We start from the raw sequence: 12,323 nt of genomic DNA, 5'->3' as shown, positions 1-12,323 counted from the left end.
TCATCTAAAGTTTGACAAAGTAAATAAAAACAAATACGAACAAAGAAGCTATTTATTTTGACAGTGGTTCTTACGACATTCAATTCAGCAGCTGTTACCGACTGACCTCTCCATAATCACAATAGGTACAATCGCGTACTTAAAAAAAAAAAAAAAAAAAAAAGAATACTGTGTACTTTTCAGCAACAAAAAAAGTTGCCAATACAGTGCCATGCAAATTAAGGAGTTGCATCGTATCAAAAATATCTGTAACAAAATCTAACAACCTTTCTAACTAATGGTATCAAAAATATTGTTTGTACAACATACATGATGGCTTCATCTGGCATTTAGATATTTAAACATGATAGTGTATTTGTATTGACAGATTGAGGTCACTGTGTTTATTTATGCTTAGTTTGTGTAAACAGATTTAAGTGAGGAAGTCACATGTTAACACAAGTTCCTTCTAACAGTATTCCAAGTCTTTCATCACCCTCTGTCCCTCAGTATCACACTTCTTTTTAGTAAAGAAGTGTGATATTGTACGTAACAAATTACAGTTGTTACGTGCTGCTGCTTTCACTCTGCCAAGTCACTTCTGGTTTTGGAAGCACACGCTTTGTTTTTGTCTTTTTAGGTGCCAAAACAAGAGAGTACCCAGGTTTAACACGTGGGAGTGCGAGCTTTAGCTTCAGCACCATTTGCGTGCTGTTGCGGAAAACACAGTCCAAGTGTGGGTCTGTGTTGTTGAGAACCATCTTCTGGTACAGTATCTCACAACGGACTGCTTCTCGTTTCTCTGCTCGGGATTTTCCATCAAAACGAAGCAGCATTTTGTCGACATCCTGCTGTGACTTGCATGGCCCTCCGTTTCTGCTCACTGTCGCTATGATGTACTCTCTGTCCATGTTCTCCTCAACCTCTTCCTGCTCTACTCTTACTGCCCTTTCTCTTTTACCGCTGTAAGCTTTTTTCAGCTGCGGGCTGCAGTCAACTTTTTGGCCAAAGTGTGTATTCTTTTTAGCATGCCAACCAGAAGATTCATCAGAGCTGTTGTCAAATGAAACGGACCGGTCGTCTTCTTGAGAGCTATCTGATGACAAGTTTTTGTGTGAGGATTGTTTAGAGGACTTGTCAGGTCTTTTCTTCTTGTAAGGGTAGACGTGACCGGAGGGATACTCCGCCATCAGGACGGAGAATGTGCAACTCACCAGTTGCGAGCTCAAGTCTGGTGAAGGGACTTGGGAAAATGTTCCTCCTGGCAGGAAGTCCTTCAGATGTTGCTCAGTGACAGCTGCAATCACCTTTATTGTCCTTTTCAAGCAAGCTCTGATTAGGTCCCTATTTGTGTGCCACTGACCACAGTAATGAAACACTCCATCAAAGGTTTTCTCTTGCAATGGGAACTGCAGAAAAACATTTGTGGCCTCTTCCGGTTCCAGCAGAGTTGAAGGATCTTTAGACCAATCAAGAAACTTTTGGTAGAGACTGAGCATGTACCGGCTGTACAATGAGTACTCTCCTCCACTTTTCAAAAGCTGCCAGTAAGGACCGAGGATTTTGCAGTAAACCAGAGCCAGAACACACACAAGGCTCTGAATCACAGAGTCATTAGCATCAGCCGCAACACTCTCAAGAATGACGTTTGGACATTCGTCGTTGTTCAGTGACAGCAAATCAGAGATGAAGAGCCCGATCTCTTTGTGATGGTGAATCAGACCCGCTGCAGCTTCAAAGTAGTTGTTGAATCTGTTTGACTGGTTTACTGCAACTCTGGAGGGATTTTTCTTTTCCTCACAAAAGGCTACCCAGTGTTTTCTGTAATTTTGCATATCAGGGTTACAAGGGCTTAAGATATCACAAGCCATGTGAATGTAGCGTGAAGTGGCACTTTCTGACAGATTCACAAAGTTCTTGAATTTAGGAAGCTTGTCACGACCTAGTTTCTCTCCAGCTGATAGAATAATCTCTTTTTCAAAACTCATAATTTGCTGCTCAACTGCATCATGCATGTCAACAAGGAAATTCGCATTGTAGTTTAAAAATACCACAGGAGAGGCCAGCGAAATGTCTTCACTGAGAGAATCCAGTTTTTTCTCAAACTCTGCCATGGCTGGATGCTCCTTGCATGTCATAGTATACTGATTTTTGAGAAGATCCAAGGAAACCTGCTTGCATGCTGTGGTTTTCCCACCGTGCACACTTGACAGCTTGTGGACAGACAACATTGCAATGTCAAGCAGGGTTAGGGCCTCTCCTTTGTCGTCCGACGTTTCCTCTTCACTACTGGATGCATCTGAATCCTTATCGCTTTCATCGCGTATGGAGACATGTTCTCTCAGTATTATTTTCTTTATGACTCCTTTGTTCATCTCAGGCCCCTCACCTTGCATGATTTCATAGCTCTCATATTCTTCCTTGATTGTAACTTTTTCATAATTGCCTGTGTCATCTCTTCTCATGCGTTTCTTCACAACAAATTTAGGTTTTTTTTTCTGCACCAGTTCAAATGGACTTTGGAGCAGATTTTCCATTGCCGCATTCCTCCGGTGTCTTCTTGTTTCATAATTGCGGGAGTAAAGTTTTAACTTTTTTATCTTGGCCTTAAGAACTTTATACGCCTTTTGAATATCCCCTCTCTTACAAAACTCAGGGTTGAAATTTCTAAGCCAAGAAACGATAACAACTGGGGCAATTTTCTCCCTGGCGACAAAGTTGCTCAACTCAAGAATCAATCCATTTGTGACTTCAATTGATTGTGCTCGTTCTGAAAAATCCCTCATTTCCAAAAGATGCTGTCGTTCAACCCCGATGCTATCACATATTGGGCCGACAAAGTTAAAGTTGACATCTGATTCCAGGAAGGTCAGCCTCGCTTCACTTCCCAGACTCAGTGTTGCTGCGATGCCTCTTTCAATCAAACGACGAAAGTCAGCTGTCTGATGTCTAGGGAAAATTCTCCTGAGCCAATCTACGACAGCAATCCATGGAAAATTATTATCCTCTCTCAGAAGTCCTACTTGAATCAAAAGTCTGTTCTTGCATGGTGCCCCTTCAAGCCCTAATCCTTCCCCCGACTGAGGACCAATGAAATCTGCAACAAGCTTCCAATAATACTCATCTCCTGAAAAACAGAAAAGATAGCATGTGATAAGAAAAAAAATACTTGACTTAGAGGTAAGGTTACAAATTTTGAATGAAAAATCAGTAATTGTGCAGTATTTAATTAATTAATTTATGCTTTCTAAAAAAATGACAAGGCAACAGCGGACCAACACACACACACACACACACACACAATGTGATTAGCTCATACAGTCATCTTCATAACAATGTTATTACATGGCCATTTTACTTTAAATGTTTTCATCTTACTTAGGTTAGCTTCAGTTACAGCTGCTTTTCCACACAGAGAGAAATCTTCACCCTCCTCCATTGTGTTCTGTTTTAAAAGAGGTGGCACATTAAAAAAAACATTTAATCTTCCGTATCTACAAAGTCACCACTTACAGAAGAAAGGGGTTGTGTACATAATGACAAAATGTGTGCTAGCTGTTATCCATGTGTAATCATACCTAAAGTCTGGTGGAAACTATAGGTATGAAACTGAAGAGTTAAATTGTGATATGTTTTAAAATGTTCACCATCATTTTTATATCAAATGTGAATGTTTTCTATGCATTAAAGTCAAGAACAGTTATTTTTATATTACTATTCCATAACTTATGGACTCATTCACTCTTTTTTAATCCTCAAAAAGCAGAAAAACTAATCTGGACACTAATTCTAATAGAAATGTGTACATCACAGTAGGAAAGACAATGCTGTTTAGACTGCAAAACTGCAGCACAACAAGTAGTAAATATTTACATTCACTTTTCACTCAATGCTCCATAATCATGTCCTGAATCAGCAAGGAGATGAGGCAGAACAGGAATGAGTGTCATACTTTCAGTGCTGTCCTGGAGAACACACCCCTGTGGCAAAATGCCTTGTCTTGGCATTAGCATTCAGAGAGACACAATACTGAAGCTCTGTTTTTTAAGCTTCCCTGAAAAAGAAAATAAGTAATAAACATTTTCCAACATTTCACGGTTAGGTTAGAGGTCATACTAATTTACTTCAATGTTGCTAAATGGTAGCTAAAGATTTGAATAATTTAGGTGGTGCTGTTGAATTGGATTATGTTGTACACAGAGGTGTCACTAACATTTAGATCAGAGGTTACCAATTTTGTTGTCTTGTGTAAACATATCAGGTGAGTCCAAGTGCCACTTCATCATCACCATCCAACTGTGTTTAGATTCATTTTAAACTCAATGTTAACCACTATTAATTGTATAAAAGTGGATATTGTTACAGTACAATACATTAACAATACATCTCATTATAACACAATACAATTTTGTAATGAAACAGCATCACAAAATTGGGCTGTTGTATTAGACTATGTTAGTTTAAGTGAGGCGTACATAATAAACAGGAAAATTAGTGTACATTTGTGTTATTTTGTGCCACCTTGTGGCACTCAGTTGTCCTGCTAGGCAGGGAATCCCTTCCCCCACCTACCACCCCAGGATAAGCTTTAACAATTGTACACAGCTTTTTTTTTTCAAATAAACAACACAACCCAATAGTCTGCTTTCTTGCTCTGACAAGAACTTTATAGGATAAAAGCTTTAACACTACATCTGCAAATGCGCGCTAATGCTGCACCACCTCTGCATGCTAATGTTAGCCTTATGAGCAACATGCTAATGTTAGCACCAACTTTACCTTCAGGAAATTCAGCATGATACACTTCAACAATCCGCAAGTAATACCAGAGCAGAAGAGTTGTGCTGCAGGCTGTGGGGCTTTCAGATGCTTTCAAGTGTGCAAGTAGCAAAAGTCGAGAGCCAAGTTCCTGCAACACTTCCATGGACTGCACAGTCTTCGCCCCTCAACACAACACACGGTGGAGGGGTCGGAACAGTGAGCTGGTCAGCGATTGGATAGTTTTGCAGAAGGCGGGCTATTGTCGAGGTCTCCGCCAATCACATAAGAGATGTGGAAAGCATTGTGTGAGTGCTGCTCAGGCTGGAGGAAGTCAGTCGTTTACGTGAACTAGCAGCAGGTAATAAAGAAAAACAACAACACTGAGCTCAAAATGCTCGTTTTATTTTAAGAAATATGGTTTATTATTTACGTTAGTATTCGTTGTCAAAGCAGCGACAGCTCCTGTGCTGTCTGCCTGCTACATTTGCTGCGTGGCTATTTGTAACAGGTTAGCTTGGTTAACGTTTACCGAACAGCCAATCTGACTTATTTAACAAATTAACGTTGTCTTCGATGAAATAATTATTAAATTGGTAAACATTAACACAGCTGAAAGAGTTGTTGTGTTGCGTATGGTTTGATAGTCTTCAAAATCGTCGGTAACAACCAGGATGGATGTGACTGTGCAGTTAGCTTCGAGGTACAAATCGCATCTGGAAAAGATAAGATTAGAGGTCTTTTAAGGTCAAATGTGTAAGAGACTCATTTTAAACTTTTCATTTTAAACACTGCACGTTTACAGACAACACACGGTCATTTCTAACTAACAGTAAACATGGACTCCAGCAGTTTCCTGGACTGAATCCCGTTGATGGGAGAAGTGCTCAGATCCTCACCTTAAGTGAAACTACACAAGTAAAAGTACAGAAATATCTGCTTAAAGTAGAGAAGTATCAGCAAGTACGTTTTAGAGCACCAACTATTGGTTGACACAAAAATAACGTCAACAGCTGGCATAAAACCAAATAGTAGCATGAAATATGTGAATAGTTAATGATAATACTCTGTGTTTGGGATTTTTAAGGCATTTCAGTTTTGTTATATGTGTAATTAACTGCATAACAAGTCCTCATCACATACTGTACCCGCAGGTCCCAGACCTGGTGCAGGATTCTGCTGTTTTGCATTAGATCGTACAGTTGTACCTCTGTAGCTGTGACTTTGTTCAGAAACCTGTGCCTTTGTGTACAATTTACAATTTATACATTTAAAAGATCTGTATTTGAAGTCATGGTGTAGTGGCTTCATGAGGTTCAGGTTTTAAGTACAGTATTAGATGATAATGTAATGACATGTTTTACTGTATTATATGACTGTATTGTATTTATTTTCTCCCCCTTTCTCTGTTGCGTTCCTCCTCATTCATTATGTATAAACATGGCATTTAATTTACACTGGAGAGTTGAGATTACCCACACAGACACAAACGGATCTTATTCTGATTCTATTTTCAGACGCGGATATGTAACTACTTTCCTGATGTCTGGTTTTCTTGTAATGAAGCTCGCTGTCAAGGCTAGATAGCAGTGCATGATGGATTCCTCTGAAGCACAAGCTTCAACCCAAGGTGAAAGAGAAGACGACACTGCACCCAGCACTTCAAATACATCAGATCAAGGAGAAGATGGACCAAAGACAAAGAAGGCAACTTTGAAGAGGAAATCTAGTGAGCCAACAAATGCAAAAAAAAAGAAGCAAAAAAAGGCAAGAGTCTCCAGGCCTGCCCAGCTTGGCTACACTGTCCATCAAGGGGAAGATATGCTTCTTGTCATATCAAGTACCACCTCTCAGTACGATGGTTCAGCCTGGATGCCCCAAAAGAAGGGAAGCAAAAAGAAAAAGCTTACTAAACAAAAGCTAAAAGCCAATCAGATTAAGAAAAAAAAGACAGTCTGTGCCAAGCCTAAACCAGCAAGTAACCCAGTTAGAAAGACAGAAGAGGATGCTGCTCTGTTTGTGCCACAGAAGGCAACAGACCACAGATGGGGTGAAAGTCTTCCTGAGGAGGTGCTAATTAATATTTTTCAGATGGTGGTTGTCCAAGATGGTGCTGTACCATTTTTATGCAGGTAATAAACACACATTTGATTTTATGTAGTTAAACTATGAGATCTATGTTATGCCCCAGTATTATGATATTGTGACTCATGTACAACACATAAGGCAGGGATTTTAATAGTAATGTTTGTCAACTTTCAATATAAACATATCACAATGACATTATCATATTGTGTTTTACAAATCTATGTTGTCCAATTTAGTGATTCCAAAGAAATTGTCATCACGAGCAAAATGAGCTTCACACTTACACTTTATCTGATTTAATGCATTAAAGTTTTACTTGCCTTATTTATTTGCCTTAAATATCAGTTATTTTATATCTGATATTGTACACATTTGCTATGTTATGATCCCGAATGCAACTGCTGGTTATTTTCTTGATTACTCATTTGGTCTGTAAAGTGTGAGAAAGTAGAGAAAATGTGTATCACGTTTTATAGACCTTAAGGTAACATCTTCAGATTGCTTGTTTACCACCATAGCAGAGCAAGAAAACCAGCAAATAGTCACATTTGAAAAGATGAAACCAGTGAGCGTTTGATTAATTTTCTGTGAATCAACTAATCTGTCTCTCATGATATTGTTACCCAGCTGGAGTACTGTATTTTTACTGTATGTAATTTGGGAACCAAACTAAATCCCTTTTCCCCACTGTGTTTCTGGTGTAGGGTGGGGAGGGTTTGTCGTCTGTGGAACGCTGCTGCCTCCAGTCCAGTCCTGTGGCGTAAGGTGACTGTAGGTTTCTGCTGGATTGCGCCTGGGAAAAACCAGCTACCTAAAACCGAGAAGAAGATTAAGGACACTGTCAACTGGCTGGCGCAAGACAGGTCTGTATCAGTAGTTTTATGAAGAGGTTTGACTTCTGCATTATGTTAGTTTGTGCTTATATTTTTACTATTATCTTGGAAAAGAAATAATAACATGTCCGTCTTTTTCTCTAGATTTTCTCAGTTACGAGACTTTTCTCTCTATCACTGGACAAAGAATGTGAGCCATGCAGTAGAGGTAAGGACCTGATACCTGTCGTTTCAACATCGTTATTCAGGAAACATTTACATATAACGTAACAAACAACAACAACAAACATAACATAAACAATCAGTAGAGAATTAATTGGTTACTATTAAACTATTCTTGGTAATTTATGGAAATTTTTTCATGTTAAAATGCCAATAATTTGCTGGTTCTAGTCTCTCGGGGTAGATGCTTTTCTTTGTCATATGATAGTAAAGTGAATTTTTTGGGATGTTGGACTGTTAGTGGTATAAAACAGACATTAGAATAATTATAATGGCCACTTTTCTCCATTCCTTTCTGACATTTTGTAGACAAAATAAATCACTGAAATAATAATTGGTGATGAATCACTAATTGAAGTAATTATGAGTTGCAGTAGAGTTTTGTTTCAAAGTTTCACACAAAGTTCACAACCAAAAATTATAAGCCGTTGTTGAAGTTGATGCATCTTAAAGCATTTATATTCACATATTTCAGGGGACAAAATGATTTATCTTTAAATATTGCTCAATAAGTAAAGATTGTATTTTTTCCATATCCTAAGAATGAAACCTACTTTTCAGTGTAAATATTTTTTATTAACTGTGTGTTTTTTCTATCTTTGTTGTGATTAATTTTAGGTTGTTTCGCAGTTCTGTCCTCACCTTCGCTCCCTCACACTCTCTTACTGCACAGGCCTGACAGTGAGCGCCTTCCAAAGCCTTGGTCTGCACAGCCGGTCTCTGCAGAGCATAAATCTCCAGTATTCAGAGGTAACACGGACTACTGGTTAGGTTCATGGATAGAAAGGTTATGGCCTCAACATAATGGCATGCTAATAATTTAGCTGCTGTCAACTTGTTACCTTACAGCTTTAGGTTTAGTACAGTGCATGTTCTCAAAATTATGGATAGTTATTGTCCAACTTGTTCATCATACACCATCCAGAGCCCGAATTTCACAGCAGGTGTTCGTTTTCAATCCAAACTTGGTTAAATATAGAATTTAAGATTTGTTGAAAACTTGTTTTTGCTGTAGTTTCAGGTGGAGGGACTCCTGGAGTACTTAGAACATCATGGGAGCCAGATTAAGCAAATTTGGTTCACTCATGGACTAAAGAATGACAGACTTCTGACTGCCATAACCGTAAGCCCCCTTTTCTTTTCTTTTCTTTTCTTTTGTAATCTGAGTTACACACTGTCAAAGCCAGTGAGCATTAAAATAAACTTGTTATTTGTATTTGATTTTTTTTCAGAGGGGATACTGTCCTGATTTGGAGTTGCTGGAGGTCAACACAAGACTCGACAGCAAAGACTGTGAACTTCCTGTTTACATCCAGGCACTACAGATGGCGTGCCCTAAACTCAAGGTAAAAAAATCAAAATGTTCAGTTCTCTATGCTGATGTGACTATTTGTTATGTGTCTAAATTGAAGTGGCAATTGTAAGTTCATGTTTTATCTGTGTCACTGTAATTTCCGTACTTTGAAGGTGTAGCACTACTAAATGAAGAAACCGATCATTTTAAAGAATTCATTTTACATCCCTGAGACAATTAATAGATTAGTCAATCCACAGAAAATTAATCAGCAATCATATTTCAAACAAAAATGCCAGACTTCAACTGGTGCCAGCTTTTCAAATGAGAGGATGTGATGCTTCTCTTTGTGATGTATCACTTCAACTCAACATCTTTGGGTTTTGTTTTGCTGCTTGGACAGAATATGACAACTTTAGCTCTTGCAAAATATAATGGACATTTTCACTTTTAACATTGACATAGACAAATAATTAAACAACGAAACACTCATCATATTAATTAATAACAAAAATAATCAGTAGTAGCTTCTCTACTGTGAATAACTTGCACTCACCATGTTCACTTTGCCAGTGTGTGTTGACTCATTATACTGTATATGCGCACTTTACATCTATTGTAATTCCCATCAGACCTTCCGGATGCTGAATGTCAGACCTCTGCATAAGACGATGCGTAATGGTGCTGATTCAACACCAGGCTTCCCATTATTGGAGGAGCTATGTATTGCAACCACATCTTATTCTTACATGACTGACAAAGATTTGTGGGAGATTCTCTTTGGCTCCCCGAGGCTGCGGGTGCTGGACTTGCGAGGCTGTTCCCGAATAACACCATCTGGTCTCGCAACATTACCCTGTCTTGGTAGGCCTAAGTCATGAGATTTATACTTTCATTTTGTTAAATTTTGGGTTCTGAAGGTAATTAAGTTTTATTTAAAAAGAGATGCAATTGCAACCTGTAGTGAAAAAGTCTTATTAGTCTTTTCATGTTTAATACACAGTGGTGTGAAAATTAATTAGAGGCATAGAAACTACTTTGACTTCATTTTCCAATACTCACGTATACTTAGTATTTTAAATTTACTAATAAAATACTGTAATAAAATACCTAATAAAATAATGGTTTGTATTTGCATTTGAAACCCAATTACTAATCATTGCATCCCTCTTTTTTTCCTCTGTGATTTGGCAGAGCTTGAGTGTCTGTTTTGGGGACAGTATTTCAGCAGCCATGTCGGGTTGTCATCACCTAAAAAGGGACTTCACATGGTGACCCAAAAGTGGAGTCAGAGTTTGCAACAGCTTGACATTGCAAATCAGCTCTTTACTGAGGAGGACTTGGAAATAGCCATGAGTTACCTTGCTCAGGCAACAGAGACAGATACACTGCGTTCACTCAACCTGAGTGGGACAAGGATCACACCATCTGCCCTCAGGTACTCAGTGTATAATTTTCCCTTTTAACCCTTCAGCCAATAAAGTATGAACCAACTCTTTTAAGAGACAATCTGCAGATATATAGAATGGAGTTTTAATCAGGCATTCACATTTTCCCAGTGTTTTAGGCTTAACACTGTGATTATCGTTCAAGAATTTAACAAAAAAATATTTATTAACTTTATTTTGCAGGTCCGTCGTCGGCCAAATGACTGCTCTTAGCTACCTCAACCTTTCATCCTGCCGTTATCTTCCAAGAGGAGTTAAGAGAATTTACCGTGGCCAAGAAGACATTCGCCAGCTGCTGGATAAATTGGAGTAGTTCTGATTTTTGTTTGTTTTCAGAAATCATAAACTGAATTTACAAAGCACACTGGAATGTCTTTAAACAGTCCTCTTTGTGGATTATGTTGTTTAAATAATTCTGTTATTTTACCCACAGGTGTTTTTGTATATGTTGCTTTATATGCACACTGCTGGTTTAAAGTTTTGGAACACCTGCATTTTTTCCAGTATTTATTGAGATTTTTAAACAGTTAAAGTCCAGTGAATAACCTTAACTAGTAAACTGGCCAAGGAAAAAAAATGTTTAGGTCATCAAAAATTGAAAAGCCATGTAAATTTCATAGAAAACAGGCCCTTGGTTAACTTACAGCTTTCCTGCAGCAATGGAAGTAAATTAAGCCTGTCTGTACAAAGGCTATGCTGGAACAAATTGTGTTACTGCACCCTCTGATGGATTATTAGAACAATACTGTACTGTAGGAAGTAGTTCAACAAGTGCATTTTGTGGGGACTTTTGCATCAGTGTTGGGACGAACTTTTCAAACAATGTTTCACTTCCATGTAGAAAGAATGCCACTAGTGCATTTTGCTACTAAATATGCCTCTGTGCTAGTAACAGCCAAGGCTCAAGGGAATCCCTTCAAATTTGCCACAAATGTCTCAAGAATGAATTAATTTGATTTTAGTGATCAAAGGTCAAAGTTCAGGTCCCGGTGACCTTACAAAACACATTTTTTGGCCATAACTCATGAATTCATACACTAATTATGACACATTTAACTGGTTTCAGAGGCATACCGCGTGGCAATAGATCTAATTTTTATTTTAATCATAATTTATGTGTTCTAGACTTTAATTAGTACATTGACACATTACACTGTAAATTTCAGTAATATCTGGAAAAATTAAGGTGTCCTAAAACATTTGTACAGTAGCGTATATTGTTCGCACAAAACAGATGCACTCCTTGCTGCTAAAAAGCAAGGGGTTGGAATCCAGTGAGAAAACCTGTATTTGTGTCAGTTAAAAGTCAGAAAAAGCATTGTCTACATGTAGCTTATGGAGTGACATTGACATGTTGGATTTGATCACATTTATATGACTCACCTCAATTATAAACCTACAGGGATGTTCAGCTGTCTATACCAGGATCTTTTTTATACATTTTTTTACACTAAGTTAAAATAATTGCAGTCAAAAGCCTGTCAAGAAATATTTAAAATAATAAAATGTTCAATATGTCACTGAAGTTGTGAAAATACTTTCTTTCCACTAGAGAGTGCTGCATTTTCAATTTGCACACACTTAAAAAAAAAAAAGAATTATCTTTACGTGTGATTTGCCTTATTGAATTGATACTATAAGGGGTGCTTCAGGGGATCTGAAAGTTGGACTTGAAATTCTAGTCCTGTATTTGGTGAACAT

General features: G+C 38.1%; 3 protein-coding genes across 7 annotated transcripts in view; 1 reads left to right on the top strand and 2 right to left on the bottom strand.

Moving 5' to 3' along the window:
• Window positions 1–37: 37 nt before the first annotated feature.
• On the bottom strand, window positions 38–4,926 carry LOC139633956 (uncharacterized). 4 transcript variants are annotated; one of them, XM_071500130.1, is made up of 4 exons: window positions 4,759–4,898; window positions 3,853–4,033; window positions 3,358–3,424; window positions 38–3,106 (listed from the first exon to the last, which is right to left on the bottom strand). In XM_071500130.1, exons 3-4 carry the CDS (start codon window positions 3,416–3,418, stop codon window positions 546–548), a joined length of 2,622 nt encoding a protein of 873 aa, XP_071356231.1. In that variant the 5' UTR covers window positions 3,419–3,424; window positions 3,853–4,033; window positions 4,759–4,898; the 3' UTR covers window positions 38–545. The 4 variants fall into 4 exon arrangements, with proteins under 4 accessions (XP_071356231.1, XP_071356230.1, XP_071356229.1 ...); XM_071500129.1 differs by having other exon boundaries at window positions 3,932–4,033; XM_071500128.1 differs by lacking the exon at window positions 3,853–4,033 and having other exon boundaries at window positions 4,759–4,926.
• A 35-nt stretch (window positions 4,927–4,961) lies between these two features.
• Window positions 4,962–12,147, top strand: fbxl6 (F-box and leucine-rich repeat protein 6). Of its 2 annotated transcripts, none has more exons than XM_071500134.1 (10): window positions 4,962–5,098; window positions 6,255–6,869; window positions 7,530–7,688; window positions 7,803–7,866; window positions 8,499–8,630; window positions 8,896–9,003; window positions 9,113–9,226; window positions 9,807–10,038; window positions 10,369–10,612; window positions 10,806–12,147. In XM_071500134.1, the coding sequence occupies exons 2-10, from the start codon at window positions 6,331–6,333 to the stop codon at window positions 10,933–10,935; spliced, it is 1,722 nt and encodes a 573-aa protein (XP_071356235.1). In that variant the 5' UTR covers window positions 4,962–5,098; window positions 6,255–6,330; the 3' UTR covers window positions 10,936–12,147. The 2 variants fall into 2 exon arrangements, with proteins under 2 accessions (XP_071356235.1, XP_071356236.1); XM_071500135.1 differs by lacking the exon at window positions 4,962–5,098 and adding an exon at window positions 5,117–5,440.
• eppk1 (epiplakin 1) overlaps window positions 6,951–12,323 on the bottom strand; it is a 38,173-nt gene continuing 32,800 nt past the window's right edge. The window contains exon 3 of the transcript XR_011693868.1: window positions 6,951–7,636. The gene's annotated coding sequence lies outside the window, so the exon portion shown is untranslated. The remainder of the gene's footprint in view (window positions 7,637–12,323) is intronic.

The sequence above is a fragment of the Trachinotus anak genome, unplaced genomic scaffold, assembly GCF_046630095.1.
Source record: "Trachinotus anak isolate AG129_WGS33_773 ecotype Australia unplaced genomic scaffold, CSIRO_AGI_Tana_v1 ptg000016l, whole genome shotgun sequence".
Taxonomy (NCBI): Eukaryota; Metazoa; Chordata; class Actinopteri; order Carangiformes; family Carangidae; genus Trachinotus; species Trachinotus anak.
This window is presented reverse-complemented; position numbering and strand designations above follow the sequence as displayed.